Below are 20,705 nucleotides of genomic sequence, written 5' to 3' on the forward strand. Positions count from 1 at the left end.
CCCTCAAGTGCTTCTTCTTCCTCTTCAAGGTCAATAGAAACACCTTGAGATTCAACTATGGCTGATCTCATGGATAGCTTTTCCCTCTCCCTTTGCAATTTCTTCTCTTCCCCAACTACAAGTAGGGCATTCATTTGTCTTTTAATTTCTTCACTGGTCCCAGGGCATGCTCTAGCATCATGCCTATCTATTCCTGCAAGGTGGTATTTGAGGCGGTTGATGCCTCCATGAAGTATTCTCTCACACTTTATGCATATAATTGACCCAGGATCAGGTCCCTCATAGGCATACCTCCATGCCCCATCTCTAGCACCTCTAGGACGAGTGCCTATAAATCCAGATGGGCATGGATCTAGTGGCCATTGCTCCCTTGCCATGATTAATGCTTACTTAACCTACACATACAAAGTGAAAAAAAAAATTAACATTTTAGTTAAACAATTTAGCACTAAGCAAACTATCTACATTAGTTTAAATAAATTTAGACATTATTCAAAGTTTTTTTTAAAACTAGTTTCTTAAAAAAATTTGTGAAAATTCAACAAAACTTGTGTTAAATCTTGTGTAAATAACTTAGAAATGATTTAGACTACCTAGGAATCATTTGTAATCAATCTAAATGCAACAAAAAATAAACAAATTGTTTTAAAAAAGCATAGAAATTTTTTTTTAAAAACTTACCTGGAATCTGATTTCCCCTTCAAATCCCCTTCAAATCCACTTGGAATCACTCAATAATCACCCCAAATCACCTTGCAAGCCCTTCCAAGTGAGTTTCCCCCTTCTCAGCCCAAAACAATATTGGAAAACAAAAAATGAAAGCATTTTTAAGCCGTTTTCGGCTGCTAAGGAAACGTAGGCGAGTTTTTGGTTAAAACTCGCCAAGTTTTTGGTAAAAACTCACCAAAAACTCGGTGAGTTTTCCTGGCGAGTAGAAGTCGTTACTACTCGCCAGGTACAAAAACTCGGCGAGTTTTTGTCACTCGCCGAGTTTTTGGCAAGTGTGTCATCTATGGTTTGTATGTTTGAGGATGAAGAGCTGTCATGAGGGAAGCATGTGGACATTTTATTTTGGTCTGCATATGCATTGGTGATGGATTATAGCTGACTTATTTACACGTTTCATCTTTTGTGACATATTCTTGAAGCCAGCATGAAAGGGTTCTTAATTAGTGATGTGGATATATAAGAAAGGTCTATTTGATCATTTTAAGGTATGATCATGAAATGAGTGATGGGTATGATCGATTGTGCATAGTTTCACGTGCGTAGGTGTTATAATTGTGCTTCGGATTGAAGCAGTGTATCAGAACAGAGCAGTATTCCAGAGTTGAGTAAGATACACTATTTTGTGCTTAACCAAAACTATTTATAGGCATTTGTTGATACTAATTCATAGTTCAAACCTCATTGTAATCTCTTACAAACATTTATAAGGCAGTGAGCCTTCCAGGGTTGTAGCCCTTATTTGTAAATTGAGCAATGAGCTCTAGGCAGTGTGCCTAAATGCATGTGCATTTCTCTTATGTAATATTTCTATACTTTTAGCAGAGTATATTAATATTGTGGAATTGAATCATATCGTGGTTTTTCCCTTAACTAGGTTTCCACGTAAAAATCCTAGTGTTATTGTGTTGGTGATTGTTTTCTTTATGTTTTGCATCTATCTTTCATTCAGTTTCTTTAAGTAGATTAAGAATCATATAATAAATGTTTAAAGTTGTAGAACATTGATTCACCCCCCACACCACCCGCCCCCCCCTCTCAGTGTTCATTGATTCCAACAATAAGAACACAATGGATATAAGGATATGACTTCAACACAATGTTTGAAACTCAAAACCTTCTTGATATTACTTGAGAGAACAATTTACAAGTATGAAGCACAAATTCTTTATGACTGTAAATTTCTGCAGAGTTTTCTTGCTTGCTGGAAAAGATAAAAAAATACAAAGGGCACCCTCATGTACATATAGGAGAGGGGCCGAGAGAAAAAAGTGGGAGAATTCTAACTAACTGAGACTTATTCCACAACGAACTAACTAACTATGACTTATTCAAATTACAGTCCTACTGTTTTTCAACTTGTAATTTGTTTGCATGTGATGACAAGTTACAAGAATGCAAGTAATGTGACTACTTGCAATTACAACCTTTCACTTTACATATAATTTGTCAAAGCTAAATTAAAAATGCATAATTGGAACTAATTTAAGTGTCCAAGGCATGACTCCATTTACATCATTGTTTGTTTAAGAGGCCTTCATGCTGCTACAATATGTTGGAACTTGAAGTATTTAAGATCAGTGAAGGTACTTATCCGAGAACAAAAACTTGCAACATTTGACCATGAATGACAATGATAGTGACCTCATGAAGATCAACCATTGAACTTGAAGATAATAAACATTCTTTATTGGTCACTGTGATAGTGAAAATCACTGCTTTTTACCACATAACGCTGCTACAATGCATTGTAACAATCCATTCCTCTGTTGCATTACTCCTTCATTTGTCAAGTCTTCTCTGCTTCATGGTTCATGTTGTTTTGATTCTCTTTGTTCATATGACAACATACTCTTTTCATTTAATTTCATCAACATATGACAGCATTGGTTTTTGCTTGTTGTCCTTACATGCATTGAAACCCCTTGCAATCAGGTCTTAGATACCGGATTGCAAGTAATGATCTTGCAAAGGGAAGATGTGGGAATGAGAGTATGTGGAGACAAGGAGAATTTCGGATCTTGGGAGGTGGAATGCAAGTGAAGTGGATTGCAGAGAACTTGGTATGAGGAAACAAAAGAATGCAAGTTGGGAAATGAAACTTACACTTGCAGTTGAGTCTTGAAGACCCAAATTCAAGTAATATTTTTTGATTGGGTATAAGCTTTCAATTGGGTCTTAGAACCCCGATTGCAAGTGTGAGATGAAGGTTGCAAACTTTTGGTAAGGATGAGCTTGCAATTAGGTCTTGGAATCCTGATTGCAAGTGAGCATACTTGTGAGGATGGGGAGGAACAAACTTGCAATCGGGTCTCAAAACCCCAATTGCGAGTAATATAGGTTTGAACTTGTAATGATGCTTCAAAAACCCGACTTTGCAGGTAACTTGTAATCAAGTGTCTAAGACCCGATTGCAAGTAATGTTAACTTGTAAAATGAGCAAAAAGTTCCTAATTGCAATGACATCAAAAAGTTCCTACTTGTAGTGAGTGACCTAAAACCTGAAATTGCACAAAAAGCTAGGAAAATGAAAGCAAAAATCAACCAAAACTTGGACAATGATGACAAAAACACTCATGCATGATTTGACATTAACAAATATGAGTTCTTTGCCTTGTAAAACATGCCTTAGAGAAGAAATCTACGAATTTTAAGTAGAAATTCATAGAAGTTGTCAATTTTGAAAGTTAAAAAATTGGGACAACACCACGTGTCACTTATTCCCTCCTTGAATGTGTAGTGGGCTGCCCCCTTTTCAACCAAATCCTTCAAATCGGTCTAAAAGGATTTCTGTCAAACAATTGCCATGCATTTACTAGGAGGTTCTGATTTTTTCTTTTCAATGTGGAGGATTGTGGTTAGTGGATACCTGGTGCGTTTAATGTTCTAGTCTTTTGCATTCAACATGAAACAACAATTGGACAACTACTGAAAAATATAAGCACGGTAACACTTGGGCAACAAAATCTATTTTGAAACATTTATTCCTTTCTTAAAGATTTTTGACAAGTTTTTCCCAGACAAGTTCTAAGCTTTTCATTCCACTCACCTAAATAACAATGCTCCCAAACACTAAATTATCTCAGTTCAGTCACAAGGTTCTTTTCAGATTTATTTCCAATCAACACAACTCTCTATATGTTAACAATAATTCAACACAAACAGCTCATGAACCTAATATAGCAACTATTGTCCAATGCAACCCCTCCTTCCTTTGTCCAGTTGCAGACTCCTTTTCAACAATCCCACTTCCACAGCTACATCAACGTCCTGAAGTTTCATTGCGACTGCTCTGGATAAGTGCCCAACACATTGTTTGTGCCCAGCAGTAAAGAATGTGACTGTGTACAATCTCAGCGCCCAACTAGAAACACGTCTAGCTATTCAACGGCTCATCAATGGCTATCAACCTGCTAATTGAATGGTTTCTGCTTCTATCTCCTGGTTCAGAACACGTCTTCTACATGTCTAACAAGCTGCGACTACCAATGTAGGATGATAGAATACCTTCTTGCCCAAAATCGTGTTAACTGGCAACTCTATCTTCAACACTGGGTTACTTAGTTGCTTAGCACAACCAAGGGTTGCGTTCCTCCCAGTCTCTACCACAATGAATTTATTTAATAGCTAAGTCATTCTAAATTTTAAATTGAATCCTCCTTCTAAACTTGGATCGATCTGCAACTCTCAATCTTAAGTATCGAAGACTGAATAATTTACCTGGCTAGAGCTGCGATTTCCAACCCCACTGAGCTTCACTGCCAAATTGATTATCGCTGCCCATTGTTTTGAACAATGCCAATTTATCTTAAAATATTTCTTAGACCTAGTCTTTCATAGGCATAAGAAATGTCACACTTGAGGGATTTCATCCCCAAATGCCAAAAGACTCCTGAATTTCTCCATAAATCACCAATTCTAAGATAACACAATTTCTCAAATAATTCCATCAGCATTTAATGCTCTTATTTATGACTTCATTTGGGCACACTTCCGAAGACACCACAAATGTGGGATAAATGAATGATATAATAAAATTTTATTATCCCTCATGTCTCCAAAAAGAAAGGGGACTTATAATTTTTCCCATTAAACATTAGTCTCAACATTAAATAAATCACTAAAGTTAAATATTTAAATTTAACTTTAGGAACTTTTGATTTATTGCCTAATTAATTAATGATCCATTAAATTTGCAATCTAGGTGAAGAATTAAATACACTAAAATATCGACAACCAAAATTGCTTCAAAATTTACCAGACACTGAGCCACAACTAACTTACTATAAATAGTAAGTATCTGGAAACCCTGTCAAAACACCTCTGATTGGCCTAAAACTGAAATTGTCTAGGTCAAATCCTTCACCGATCCCTATAAATTCTTGGTTAGCCCTCGGGACCATGGCAAGATGGGCTAATGACAAATCACCTCATGACTACTAAAAAGGGGACATTATAGATTGAATCTTGACTTGGTACCCTTTGATTGAACGAATGGTGACTGCAATGCCACCTGAACTTGCCTTATAGATTTGATTAACTTGTCTTGAACATTCTTCATGATGCTTGGAATTCCTTGTGATACTTTTCATTTCATCCTTATGTTAGGGAATTCTCCATGAACTGTTTCCTCCTTAACATTCCATGACTTGGAAATTTCTTAATGTAGTTCCTGATTTTATAATGTGGAATCCTTTGTGTTCGTGTCTTGAACTTGCCCTCCATTTTCTCCCCATCAAGGTGAAGTCCCCTTCATGTTTTTTCTAGTCCACATCCTTGTTTCTTTGAAATCCCTATCCTGAAATCCTCTTCCAATCTTTGAAGTGTTGATCTTCCCATCCGCATTTGTGATGTTGTCCTTGCAATATGCATCCTCTTCAAGCCATGATGATCATGCTTCCCTTCCTCGTAAGTCCTACAAAACAAACAAGTATTGAATCAAAGACCCATGTGATAAACTTTATTTCAACCTTGGTGGGAAATCCATCCTCATACGAACAAATCAGTTCTCAAAACATCTGCATTGTCCTTACTCATTTGGTGGATATTTGATGCCTATCTGGACAACTTTGTTATTGATCTTCATTTGAATTGATTTGTCCCTTCCTTTGTAATTCTTCCTTCAAGTGGAAATCTGACCCTCATCGGGACTAGTTGTCCTTGAACATTTTGTTTGATCTAATCACCATTCGATGGAGTGGAAATTTGAACCCCATCAGGACACTTCAATGTTCCTCCCTTTGTCCAAATAATTTTCCAAGATAGATTAAGGTTCTGATTTCAAATAATTTTCAAACCTGTAGGCTCATGAAAATTAGAAATTCAGCATTAAGTAACACAAATTCTAGAAAATACAAGAGATTTGATCAAAATCTGGAAAATTTGTCCTCAGAAAACCTGATTTTCAGACTTATTTCAAGTATGATTGCAATAAATAAGTTTGAAGACACCCCTATAAACTCAGAAAATTAAGTATTTGGAGCCCAAAATTGTATTCCCAGGTCTAGAAATATCACTTGGAAGTTTGAAAACACTTAGAAAGTGGCTGGTTTTTTATATCAAAGTTGTAATAAAAGTTTGGTTTTTTTAGGATTGAGTTTGAATACGCCCTCCAATTTCTGAAAAATACTCAGAAAATGGTGTATTGAAGTCTGATTTTCTGATGTTAAAGTCTGAATACACCCTCTGAAAGTCTGAAAATGGCTCCAAAAAAGTCTGAAGAAACTCAAAAAATGATCAATATTAATGGTTGAAAGTGGTCACAACCCTCTCACATGCTCGCACTTCACTTGTTTCACCTTTCAAAACTCCAAAATGGCCACACCTGGGCACAACTATGTGGCTGGAAATGAAAAATTAGTTTGAAGATAACTTGCAAATGGTGAAAATTAGAGACTTGAAGTAGTCACAACCATGTACAATGCTTGCATTTGCACGATTTTACCTTTCCAAAGAAAAAAATGGCTAAGTGTGGGCATAAGTAGAGGGCTGGTAATAAAAATTGAAGTCTAAAGACAACCTGCAACTATGGAATTTCAGACTGTAACAACAATCGTGTACTAAAAAAAATGCCTCCAAATAGCCCCAAAATGACCTTACAGTAAAATCGCCTAAGAGTGGAATAGTTGGGAAGTGAATTTGAAGTCTGAAAATGAAATCTCTGGCCAAAAATGGTGTCCAACACTGTGGCATCCAACTCAGATCTGAGTGTGTTTGCAACCTCCAAATATCAATGGCGCCTAACAATATGCTTCAAACGTGGGGCAGTCAGCCTCCAAACAAAAAATCGCAGCTCCCCAATAATGGCACCACCTCAAAATTTGTAGAAAATGTGGCTTAATCAGCCACTAATCTTGTTGTAGCTCTCCTTTAATGGCAATGCCCAAGTCTGATTTGGCAAACAACTCCTTCAAATCTCTAACTTGCTCACAAATGGTGTCAAAAATGACACTTAGACAAAATTGCCTAGTTGTGGAAATCCTCCAATCAGCCACTAAAATGCTTTCAATCAATCACATCAGCAACTATAATATTATTATATTGTTGGGCAGGCTCTTTTAAACTAGTTTTTGCCTTACAATTTCACCACACAAGCAATGTGGGATATAACTTTGCCTCTTTATACTTGCTTGGGAAAATCGATTTGACTTAGGAAAATATTTGATCATTAAATAATCATTGCAGATCATTAAATAATTGTTGTTAATTCTCAAATAATCGTTTACAAGGCAAAAATCATTAAATTCCAACCACATTTGCATTAAATTTGATTCACTTTCATCAATTTTGGGCCAATTGGAGAAAATCCAAATGAAAAATCATCACAAATCATCTTAATTGCTTCCTAGGGAAAAATGATTCCCATCAGGATAAAATTCATGCATAAAAATCACTTCATTTTGCCCAAAAATCCATCTTGAGAAAAATGTGGCTCATTAGGATTAAAATCCATGTCAAAAGTCTCTGTATTTTGCTCATTAAGTCCAAAATTCACCTTTTGGACAAAATCGATCCCCATCTGGGTGATTATCCAGATCAAAAAATATCATAAGGCACACTTGGGGAAATTGCCACCTATCTAAACAATTATCCACATTAAAATCCATCAAACTTGCTCATAAATTGACTTGGGGAAAATCGACCTTCATCTAGATAGGCAATTTCATTTGCATTAAAGTTCATACTTCATTCCAGGGGAAAAACGTGGGTCATCAGGATAATTTCTGACACTTAGTCAAAAATTGGGCCCCTTGGTGGAAAAGCATGGTCTATCAAGACAAATGTCAGGACAATTGGGGGAAAAATGCCCCCCATCATGATTTTAAGTGGGAAAAATCATGGGTCATCAGAAATTTGTTTAAAAATGGGGGAAAAATGCCCCTCATCAGGATTTTTGACCCTTAGACTTCAATTTAATGGATTTCCATTGCGAATTTGATGATTTCCACACTCAAAAACATCTAGACATGTTAAATTTCATCATTATGCATCGAGATTTAGTCAAATTTATTTGAATTTGAGCTAGAAAATAGGGATTCCATCAGGATAATTTGCAAATTTAAATTTGACTTAATTTACCTACTAGGAGCAAGAAAATGACCCCTAAAGTAACTTTTTGATGCTCAAGCACAAAATATCACTAACTTGCAACATTGTGGCATATTTACGGTCAAATTTAAAACTTGTTGCAACCTCAAACTTGAACAAAATTTAAGAGCATGAAAACATTTGGGCATTTAAAACATATGATCCTATACCCTCTCATTAGCAAAGACAAACACTAGGAAATTATTACTAAACCAAGGCAATCTAAGAAAACATCTACCCTAAAAAGAGAAAAGTGGGGGTCCCCATTTGCAATGTGGCGATGTGTGAAAACATCACAACAATGCCCCCTAATAGAAGAGATTGGTATCTCTTTCTATGTTGATTCTTAGTAGTAGGGATAGGTGTCTCCAATGAGTTGGTGCCAACAAAGGTTTATAAAGAGAATTTTATTGTTTACTGGATTTAGATAGTAGATCTAAGTAGCCATTTCTCTATGGTTTTATCTCAATTGAATTTTCACATAAATCCTGTGTCTCTTGGTAGTGTTGTCTCAATTTTTGAATTTTAAAAATTAGACAACTCCTACAATTTTTTACTCAAAATTTGTAGTTTTATTCTCTAAGGCACATTTTACGAGGCAAAAAACTCATATTTGCTAATGTCAAATCATCGGTGGGTGTGTTTGTCATCATTGTCCAAGTTTTGGTGACTTTTGACTTTTATTTTCCTAGCTTTGTGCAATTTTGGGTTTCAAGTCAGTCACTGCAAGTAGGAACTTTGTGCTCACATTACAAGTTAACTTTACTTGCATTCGAGTCTTTGAAACCTATTTACAAGTTACTTGCAAAGTCGGGTTTTTGAAGCATCATTACAAGTTGTCTTGCATTATTACGTGCAATTGGGTCTTAAAGACCTGACTCGAGTCTTAAAGACTCGACTGCAACTAAAGTTCATTTGGTTGTGCAATTTTGTCAAGTCAGTCAAGTTTTATGTCCAACATTGGAAGTGTGAGGGTATACATTTGCATTGCAAGTTAATTTACTTGCAATTGGGTCTCTAGAACCCAATTGCAAGTCCCTTTTCACCTTCTTTCATGCAAGCTATCTTTACTTGCAGTCGGGTCTTTGAAACCCGATTGCAAGTGGTTTTCAACATTCAAACACCACCTGCTTCCAAGCTCTTAAATTCCAATTTCAAAGGCAAACTATAAACTTTGCTCACTCATTTGCAAACAATTTTCACTTGCAGTTGGGTCTTCAAGACCGGATTACAAGAGCAAGATGTATCATTTTACCCACCATTTCTTCAAGTTTATTTGCTTGCAATCGGGTCCTATAGACTCGACTACAAGTAAAAGCTTATCATTGCTCCCAAGTCATGCATTCCAAGCTTCCTTCCCTTCACTTGCAGTCAACCTTCCAAGATCCAAAATTCACCTTGTCTCCACATACTCTCATTCCCATATCTTTCCTTTGCAAGATCAATACTTGCAGTCAGGTCCTAGAGATCCAATTGCAAGGGGTTTTCAATGCATGTAAGGACAACAAGCACAAGCCAAGCTAGTGCTATCACATGTTGATGACATTAAATGGAAAAATTATGCTGTCATATGCAAAGAGAGGGTCAAGATGGCATGAACCATGAAGCAAGAAATAGTGGCTAAGTCAAGTCCCATCTAAAATTAGGGATGACGGTTCTAGTTTCACCATTGGGAATATTTTCTTTCCTTTACCAAATGTGGAAGTCAATGCCATGATAAGAGAGAATTTGACAAATGAAGGAGTAATGCAACAGAGGAATGCATTGTAGCAGCACTAGGTGACAAAAAGCAATGGCTTTCATTATTTTAGTGACCAATGAAGAATGCTCATTATCTTCAAGTTCAACGGTTGATCTTCACAAGGTCATTGTCAATACCATTTATGGACAAATGATGCAAGTTGATGTTCCTAGACAAATACTTTCACCAATCATGAATACTTCAAGTTCCAACACGAAGAACTCTTAGACAGAGGATGATGTAAATAAAGTCGTGTGTTGGACACATTGATTAGTTTCAACTATGCATTTGTAATTTAGTTTTGACAAATTACATGTAAAGTGAAAGAGTAGAGACTTCTCCCACTTTTTTCTCTCAGCCCCTCTCCTATATATAAACGAGGATGCCCTTTGTAATTTTTATCTTTTTAGCAAGCAAGAAAACTCTACAGAAATCTGCAATCATAGAGACTTTGAGCTTTATACTTGTAAACTATTTTTTCTCAAGTAATATCAAAAAGGATTTTGAGTTTCAGACTTTGTGTTGAAGCCATACTTATATATCTATTGTGTTCTTGTGTCATAGTGGCATATTTCTTTGTATTTGCTTGAGATTATAGTGAGATTATTGAAAGAAGCTTCAATTTGGTTTCTTGTAGACTTTGTGCTGCAAATATTGAGGGTTGAATTAGTGTATTTAAGTGTTAAAAGATAAGAAGAGTTGTGAGACTTTGTGCTTGTGGTTGTTCCCACTTAAAATAGTTCAAAAGGTGCATCATACTTGACTTTTTGTTGTTATATGTTGTTCATTGTTCTTGTTTTATTATTCTGAAAAAAGGTAGATAGGATAGTGGGAACTCAAGACTTTGTGCTTTATTTCTATTTTCTTGTCCCGGGGGAAGTGATGGAAGGCTTTGGGCTTTCACGGAAACTTCCTTTTTGTTTAAGCATTCTTGTTGTTTCTTTAAGCTGCTGTATTTGTTGTTAAAACTGCTATTTCTTTCCTAGGAAGAGGAAAGAATACCATCTTTTCTGAAAAAAAAGAGAAAAGGACGTTGTTTCACCCAATTTAGATTAGCGTTTAGTTAGTAATAGTAGAAAAGAGGGAGCCTTCCCTTAAATTAGGAAATTTTTACAATCACACGCTGTGGTTGAGATTAAGGTTATGTCACGTTCTTGTAGTTTTAATGTTTGAACTAATATGATAGTTTGATTGATTGTGTTCTGCCTATGCAATCTTCTTATCTGACTTCAACTAGACTTGGGACAAATTAAATCAAAAATTACAATGGAACCAGAAAATGTTTTGTCCACTAGACTGGTCTTGATTTTCATCTAGCTATCTATATAGAGATAGATAAATTTGAATGTGCATACCACTTGGAATAGTCAAAGGTTTGTTCATTCATATTTAAGTGCTATCTTTATATATACCTTAAGGTTTCGTCATGTTCTTGTAGTTTAAATGTTTGTACAAACAACATGGTAGTTTGATTGGTTTTGTTTTGCCTTTGCAATCATGTTTTATATACACACTTGATTTGTTCATTCGTATTCAAGTAGTAGCTTTATATATATAAACACCTCAAGGTTTTGAGGTTCTCTTGCAATTTAAATGGTTTCATAACTAATATGATAGTTTGATTGGTTGTGTTCTGCCTTTGCAATCGTCTTATCTGGCTTCAACTAGACTTGGGATACATTAAATTAAAAAATACAGTGGACCTAGAAAATGTTTTGTTTATTGTACTAGCCTTCAAGTTCATATAAATAGCACTTCAAAGTCATTTACATACTATTATAAGGAATATATGGATGTCAACAATATGGATTGTATTTTACTAGAGTACTGAAATTCCCCAATTACAGGATGTACATCTAATGGTTTGAAAATCAATGTGTTCGCAGCTCCAAATGGACAACTAACGGCCTGAAAGGCTAAACATGCTAGAATGGGGTAAAAAGCAGTTGCCGATGCTCTTGCACACAATGTTCAAATGTGTGAGAAACATTTGGAGAAGGCCGACTTCTTGTCTATACTAAAAACTAGTTACTAAATTAATGCTTGCAAGGAAGTGGAGAGGAGGCATAAAGTTAAAAATGAGAGATAAGAGTCGGGGAAATAAAATGAAAATGGTGGGCAGGGGGGCAGAAAACAAAAACATTGGTTAACACTCCTTTCAACCCACAACAAATCCTCATTCATGAACATGCAAATGCTTGTGATGGGGTAGCCTCAACTTGTATCATGCAAACTTGTAATCTACAGAGCAACATAATATGGTGAAGCTTCAAAGTATTTTAATCCAAATGTAGTGAAGACATCACGACATTTTTGGCTATTTTAATAGAATCCAAATGTTGCGTGAAACTCATGACAAAATGCTTCACTAAAATAGCATTTTCCTTTATGTTGTCTATAAAACTCTTTGGTTGAGCAATTGGCGTTCTCAATGAAATCAAGATTTACTTGATTTGAGAATTGTGGCAGGCTGATTGATAATCATAAGTTTTTCTAAAACCTTACATAAAAATTGTTGGTGTGGCTTGTGGTTGCCAATTATTGAGGATTGAACATGTTGATAGCAAAGTTTGATCAAATTTGGGAAAATTTTGATGAGGAAATTCTTTCTATATCACAAACTTTTGGTAAGCTCGCATTATTGTTTCATCAGACTATAGGGTTAAAACACAGCCAATGACATGTACTTTTTTTCATTTTTTTGTGTTTTTACTTGGACGTTTCATAACATTTCGGCAAATTGGGGATGGCTAGGGAATCTTTCCAACTCGCTCCAGCATCCCCAAAATGTCCCCTCTAGGGGGCAGGGTCTGAAAATGCAGTGGATGCATCCTGGGTATATAGTTTTTCATCCTTGGAAATTGCTTTACAAGAAATAGTAGTGACTTTGGAGACAATTTGACAAGGTACTAAAATTGACAATACATTTTGGACAAGCATGAACAGTATCATACTTCAACTTGTACAATTGATAGATTGTAGTTTTTTTTAGACTGTACAATGGACTAATGATGCTTAAATGAATAGCCAAATGGGCCAACTTTCATGGTTCAACAGTTAGTAATATTAGGAGGATTCTTCATCCCATCCTCCCTTCTCCTAAGTGATACTTTTAATCTTATTGTTGGGTGTACAATTCCAGCTCACATATAATTAATTTCTTTTTTAATTCTTATTATTCGGAAAGAAGGAAGTTAAGCTTTCCCTTGGGGTGAGTCTTCTATTGCAATGTTACTTAGAATCACCCCTGCACGGCTGCACATATCAGCAGTTGGACAAATAGGTCTCACAAGAGTAGTTATTTTTCCTTTGAATTCATTGGTTTGTGTGTGGGTTTGTGATTCATAAAGAAGATTCAACCATGATAAATGACTAAAGACAGTACTGAGGTAAAACAAAATATAGTATCTAAATTTTTTTTCCCAATCTAAAATAGCATTTCCTGCTTCTCTGGGGAAACTGAAAAACTTAACTTGTACCAAGAATCAGAAACTGGTCCTTTGGATTTCTAGAAACCTGAGAATTGAAGACAGGTTTAGAAAACTACATTATCTTTGAGGCAGATTTCTCAAGTAAACTGCAGGGAATGTTCGGAAATGTCAGAAATTTCTGGAAGCCCTTGGTAATGGGTATCAAAAACTTTTGCAAATAACCATGAAGCAGAGCTCCAGCGATAGAAATATCCTGAATTCCTCAGGAGTAGATGGAAACTGCCAGAAATATTTCTGGAAGTCTCTGGGGTGGGAAAGTGTTTTGCAATACTGGTAACGGGTTTCCATCCTATCACAGATGTGTTTTGGGGCTTAGTGGGAAAACCTATCATTTATCTGCAGGATAAAGTCATTTCTTTTCACTTTGATCCCGTGCTGGATCTTGCTGCTGTCTAGATTGGCTTGCAAGAGGGTTTCATTGCTTCCTCTTTGGGAATTAAACTTCTGTTTTATTCCTCTTTCTCTTTTGCATCTTTTGTTTCTTAAATGCAGCTAGAGTAGATCTCTTCCATGGGAAGGATAACAATGCTAAAAAATGATCTCCTGTTTTAGTATTTTAGTGCCAGCTGAGAAAAGGGTCTGTAATCAAGCTTTCATAAAGACACAGAATTTTTCATTAGTTATATGGAATAACTCTGTATACCATATTTTAACAAATGTTAGATCATACCTAGGATTGCTTCCTTATCTGTGAAAAGGTTAGGTGGTTAAAAATAATCACCTATAACTTATACAACTTTGGTGGTTGTTAATTAGGTTTTCCACTTGTAAGTTGTGCTTGTTATAAATATATATTATGTACTTTATGCTCTTTTAAGCTACATGCCAGACGTTTCAATTGCATTTCATTTCTTTTCCTTGCCATTTGACTCCTTACCCTTTGGTTTCTTATTTGTGACATGATAAGAGATCCCATGTGGCAGTGGAGCATCTATATGGGAAACTTTTGTATTGCAAAGCTTTAAAATCCAAAGATGTTACTGTCTTTTTAGCCTTAAGCTTTACAACCTGATGTTTTATGTTCCAAATTGTATTTATGTGCTACCCTGGATCCCTAGCAATGGGTGTCTAGTTTCAGTTTAAGCATAAGATGATCATGAGACTTATTAATATCTTTGATTAATTTCATAGTACATATCAATATAACTGAAGATGAATTCTATTCTTGATTAGTGTAAGAAATTGTTTGTTTAGATTGTTCTTTATAGTTTGCTATTTTTACTCATTGATGTGTGTATGCTTGTATTCTTTTTGTCATGGTCTGTATCCGTCATTCAAAGAATGAATGTTGCGAATCGTCCAACATTAATTGAGTGTTCTTTCTTAGTAAACTGCTCCATGTGCAGGGAATTCTGGTTTTTGCTTCGGTGATGGCTACATTGGGACTGCAGTTTGTGCTAGAGTCTGTTCGACAACTTGTTTTAAGGGTAAATTTCCTGTTCATGGATACACCTTAAGAATAGGATATCTAATTTGCCTAATGGTTCTCATGAAGATTTGAACTTTCCGCAAGCATACACAATATACTATATGCTTATTTGGACACTTGTTTAGGTTTGTATCCCATTACTGCAATACGACATTTTTTATTGGACATAATTATAATCATAGATGCAATCTTGAGCTCTTGATTTAATTCCTTCATGCAGCATTGTTTTATAAAGTTAAAATTATAATATTTAAATGCTTTGGAGGTCATATTTATGTGCTTAAATACAACAACATCAGGTGCTTATCAATATTTTGGATCAGTAAATCCCCTTTACTGTTTTTTAATGGAATTATAGTTATCATTGGCTTGATCTCTGGCTTTCTGTTTTTACTAAAAGTCTGTAAGTGGATACAAATGAAAATACTCATAGAAACCTTGATGTTGAGTTTTAATTGGCCCGATTTACATGGGATGCAATAGTGAAAAATTACAGGCTTATTTCCTTGTCCTAAAAGCTGAGTTTTATAGTAGTTTATTCTGACCATTATTCTAGAGCTATAAAATATTAAGCTTAAATGTAACATGTAATATGGAGTGTGCTTCTGTTATGCACCACAGATGATGCTTTTGATTTTTCTTTCCCATCTGTTTTATGATCTGTCCAGCATTAGCGTTTTGTCTTTTCAATGAGCTACTTTGGCATATGACATATAAGTAATTCCCTTACATCAACTTTATTCCTAAATTATACAGAAGCGAGGTTTATCGTTAGAAGGAGACAGGTGGCACTGGGTTGTTGGAATTATGGCTTCAGTCACCGTTGTGAAGTTGCTCCTTGTAATCTATTGCCGGACATTTGCAAATGAGATTGTAAAGGCATACGCCCAAGATCATTTCTTTGATGTCATCACCAATTCAATTGGTCTCCTTGCTGCAGTTCTTGCAAGTAGATTTTACTGGTGGATAGTGTTGCTCTTTGATACTTTTGTCCTCAATGACAAGAAAATTAAAAGGGGGAAGTTGTGTTGCTTAAGTTTCATATTTTGAGGCAAGTGTATTAAACATGTGGTTGTATTCTTAAAAAGCCTTTCTCTCGGGTCAGGCTGGTGACACAGATACATTGAATTAAGTTGACGTGTTATATTTTTAAAACGCCTTTCTCTCGGGTCAGGCTGGTGACACGGATACAGTGAATAACACTAACTTGGCATTTATTGAACGGCATCCTTGGTTAATATTGTGTTTAATATGTCTACGGACTAATAGCATATACTTTGGAATACTCTATGTGACCGACGGATTAAAAGTTTTTTGGAAGCATCGTTTTTGTTTCATTTGTTTTTTGAACAAGTTTATTGTTGCTTGAAGTCCGTCTAAAACCCTAGACGCCATGAGAGATGCAGCCGTTGCTGAAGCAAAGGAGCTCGAAGTTAGTTTGTTTGGTTGGAAAGAATGATGCAAGAGTGGACTTAACAGTGAGCTAAATGGATTTCTGGTTAGTTTCTTTTCAGTTATCAATGAGGTTGCATATTACAGGCATTATTCTTGTTCATATGTTTAAAAAGATTCAGGTATTTCGAATCTGTTTTTTCAGTCATGAAAAATGGAAATAAGGAAACAGACTTTGCTTTATTTTTAGTTTTCAAATTTGGGAAATTCAAGCATCTTTAGTTTATCTCTCAGCTTCTCTTTCCGTTGCACAGTTAATCGGTTATTTGTTTTCAGTTTGCAAATTCCCGTAAGGTTTTTGGTAACCCTATACGAGGGTTATTCTTGAAGACGTTTTTTTTTCAGTTTGGGGAAGAAAACAGTTTAAATACAGAACAGTATATACTGAAATGAGAGAGAGGAGTGTGAATAAGGGGAAAGACAAAGAATTTGTTGAAAAAGAAAAGAAAGTGCTGTGTATAACAAAAGACTATCAGAGATCTTAGATAGTCGAGGGTTTGAGAGTCTTACTCTGTTTTGTTGCAGAGTACATGAGGCTATAATGGTTGAAATTATTTTGTTCAGAGATTGAATTTTTCTCTCTGATAGTGTTTAATTCCTTTAAAAGAATGTTATTATTTTATATCTATGATTCAAAGCCTTGAAGAATATTGTTGCAAAAATCTTTTAGAGAGAATCATTTGTACAGATTGGTAAAATATACTCGCTCCAATCACTGATGGTTTTGTGACTGCAAAATTTAAGTGCATGCATAAAATTACCAGTGGCTGTAGCTCGAGTTGAAATGTTTTTATTGGATAAGAAAGAGGGGTTGGTGCTCCTTGAGGCCTTGTGGTTTCTAAATCTTGTGAATTGAGTTGGTGCTCTTTGAAATAATATAAGGGATCTTACCGAGTGGTTTTTCTACCCCAGGAGGGTTTTCCACTCATGAAAACTATGGTGTTATGTGCATTGTCTTGTCTCATTTTGTCTTACTGGTTTATGCTCTGATACGTCATATCTTTAGCTCTTTTCATTTCATACTCTGTTTTGTTGAATTTATGTGATGCAACCTTTGAAATACTCGTTTAGATGTTTCATGTTTTTGTAAAAGATTCAATAACATTTTATTTTCTGAAAAGTTTGAATCAAGTTTTTCAGTTGGTTCTATTGTATATTTCATGCTTCGTTAAAAGTATTACATCAAGGTGTTAAGTCTCATTTGTTCAGTCTTTTCAACTTTCAGTCATCTGTGTTTATTGTGAATCAAAATTGTCAAGTTTATAAAAGAAGTTCTTGTTAAAATTATTACACTCTGATTCACCCCCCCCCTCTCAGAGTGTCTCCACTTCCAATAGATAGATCCAGCTGGGGCAATAGTGGTAAGCATTTCTCTGACCATTTACTTTACATTGTAAGATATGACACTTACATTTTCTGCAAATGTTCTACTTGAATATTTTTCTATCCTTTCTTTGTGGTGTGAACATGCTTGAAAAGTGTTTTTGATGAAAATCTATTTTAAACATTACTTATTTGATTTGTGTAAGAATGCCATTTCCAGAATTCATAAGTGTGCACTATGTTAGATGCTTTCAGTTTTCCTCATCATTTTCATGATATATACATAGTTTTTAAGGTTTTACTTTATCATGTATGATTTCTAAAAATGCTTTTCCAGTATTTTGGCTTCTTTCTTTTGATGTCCATGGTCTTGTTTATTGTATCCTATCGATCATTCCAAAGCAGTGTTTCATTGGTTGTCGATTGGAGTTTCACATGCACATGATTTATGTAATTTTGTGCCCTAGATTAGTAATCAGATTTATGTCCTTTAATTATGCCCTAGTTTGTTAATCAGATTTGTAACATTTTAGTAAATCATAATTCAGTAAACTCAGAAATTAAGGAAGTAAACAAGAGACAAACACAAATACCCTGGGAAAACCTCCAAGGAGGAAAAACCCAGCATTAAAGACCCATAGGTCAAATTATATATTCTCCCTTAATATCACAAGTACAATACTTATCTTCCTTGTCAGATCTAATCCCTTCTTGTATGACAGATCTGCACTTCTAAGCTCTTCAAGTCTGCACCAAAGATTGTCTTTGTCCTCTTGGACAAGTTCGCATAAGTCTAGACAAGTTCACACAAGTTCACACCCTCCTAGTATAAATTCACACTTTTCATGCAGAGCTGATTTGTTGAATGCTTGAGATTGAATGACTGTATTTGACTTGTGAAATGTCTTTTATTTATATGCACCTTTAACCCTTATTTGCAAGTCAGCCTCCTTTAAGTTTTGGCGCCAATATTATTATGGTGTGTGTATTTAGGATAGCATGAGGAATAGGGCAGGGCCTAGACTTGGGGCACGTTACCCTTTAGGGCCCAGACCTAAAAGGGTTTGGATGTTACCTTAAGGCAATCCGAACCCAATATAGCCCTAGTTACAAACAACAATTTACTGGGCCTATATTTTTTTCATGTTAGGCATGTAAATATATATTCTAAAGGAGAACATTTCATTGCTAGGTAATTCTGTACCCTACATTTCTCTTCTCACAGTTATCTTTATGTAGACGTCTAAAAATGGTCAACACTTGCGGAGTCATACTTTAACATTTGTGCATTGCCTTATTTTAGGGTTTTTGCATTGCATTAACATTTCTTCTATGTTGCGCACTTGGTCTTTATCATTTGCGAGCATCGAGTCCTTCTTCTACATTCCTCATTTTTCTTGCTTTCGAATTAGGTCTTGTCGATAGCAATCTTCAGTCATGATTTTGGTCGATCTTATCCTGTTGCATCATGGTGTGTGCTCATTTATCATCATTTTGGACATCGTCAATCCTAATCGATGATAGAATTAGGGTTTTGTCCTCTTGTCAATCATCTTTTAGTAATCATTTGCAATTATCAACTTGTCAATCTTGTCATTTTGAGATCGATTCGTCATTGATCCTTGTCCCCTTGTCAATCTCGTCATTTTGTGATCGATTCGTCATCGATCCTTGTCCCCTTGTCAATCTCGTCATTTTATGATCGATTCGTCATTGATCCTTGTCCCCTTGTCAATCTCGTCATTTTGCGATCAATTCATCATCGATCCTTGTCCTTTTCAATCATGTCAATTTGGATCAATTAGTCATTGTTCCTCATCAATTGGCACCTATCAATTTGATCTCCTTGTCAATCTTGGTCAACTTGTCATTGATTTTTGTCAACTAGTCTCAATCATTTATCAACATTGGTCCTTTGTCAATCAGAATCATGATCAAACCTACATTAATTTCTTGTTGTCTTGACCTAATTACTTGTCCTCTTATTTCTAGAGTTTTATGATTTGTTCATTTAATCCTTTTCTTCTTCTTGGTGGGTTAAATAAATCTATTTATTTAGTCCTAGGTCTCTTTCATGAAATAATTAATGGATGAAAACCTATTAATTAATTCACCTAATTTCTATTTCATATTTTTCCTCAAATTTCCAATTTACTAATTTCTCTTAATTCCTAATTTCTATTTCTCCTATTTTCTTCAATTTTTCTAATTTTTCCCCTAATTCTCTCCTATGATTATGCTTCCATTTGTTGCAATCATGGAGGCTATTTTCTCTCTTCCCTTTTCTCATGGGAATTGCATTTTTAATTTTGTCATAATTTGCCATAATTGTGTCAATCAATCAATCTTGCATAGAAAATGTCAATCTTGTCATAATTTGTCATCCTTGATTTGAAATTTCCTTTCAAATCTCTTCATGCTAATCTTGTCCTCTCTCCAATTTGTCTATAAATTGGATGATTTTCTTCAATGAATGAATCAACCATGCTTCTAGTATCCTTATGCTACAATTTTCATCTTGTCAATCTTGCTTTCTTTCATACTTGCATTTTGCACTTGTAGGTGAGATCCACAAACAAAGTAATTTGAAGGAGAAAGAAGGACAATGGAGGAACAATGAAGGAGATACATGCTTTGGTTTGCATTTTATTCTAGTATTTCATCTTCATGCCTTTATTGAATGTTTTAGGATTTCTTATCATTGCAATCTAGTTTTTGTGGTTGAGCTAGTTTAATATTGCTTTGATGTTTTCCATTTTCCTAGTTACATTTTCTGGTGAACTCGACGTGAACTAACCCCTTAACCATGTTTTTGAGTGCTTTTGAGCTGATTTGCAGGTGAAAAAATCAAGAAACAAGGCGACTAAGAGCTTTTTGGACACTTCTACGCCCATGTTGAGGCATTCTGCACCTGTGTCAAGGCATTCTGCGCCTGTGTTGATGAGATTTGCGCCTG

General features: G+C 35.4%; 1 protein-coding gene across 1 annotated transcript in view; it reads left to right on the forward strand.

The window, feature by feature from the left end:
- LOC131062345 (metal tolerance protein 11) overlaps positions 1-20,705 on the forward strand; it is a 131,028-nt gene that overhangs the window by 88,804 nt on the left and 21,519 nt on the right. The window contains exons 4-6 of the mRNA XM_057995983.2: positions 14,892-14,972; positions 15,731-15,939; positions 17,763-17,787. Coding sequence (XP_057851966.2) covers positions 14,892-14,972; positions 15,731-15,939; positions 17,763-17,787 — 315 coding nt within the window. The remainder of the gene's footprint in view (positions 1-14,891; positions 14,973-15,730; positions 15,940-17,762; positions 17,788-20,705) is intronic.

This window comes from Cryptomeria japonica, chromosome 1 (assembly GCF_030272615.1).
Source record: "Cryptomeria japonica chromosome 1, Sugi_1.0, whole genome shotgun sequence".
Taxonomy (NCBI): domain Eukaryota; kingdom Viridiplantae; phylum Streptophyta; class Pinopsida; order Cupressales; family Cupressaceae; genus Cryptomeria; species Cryptomeria japonica.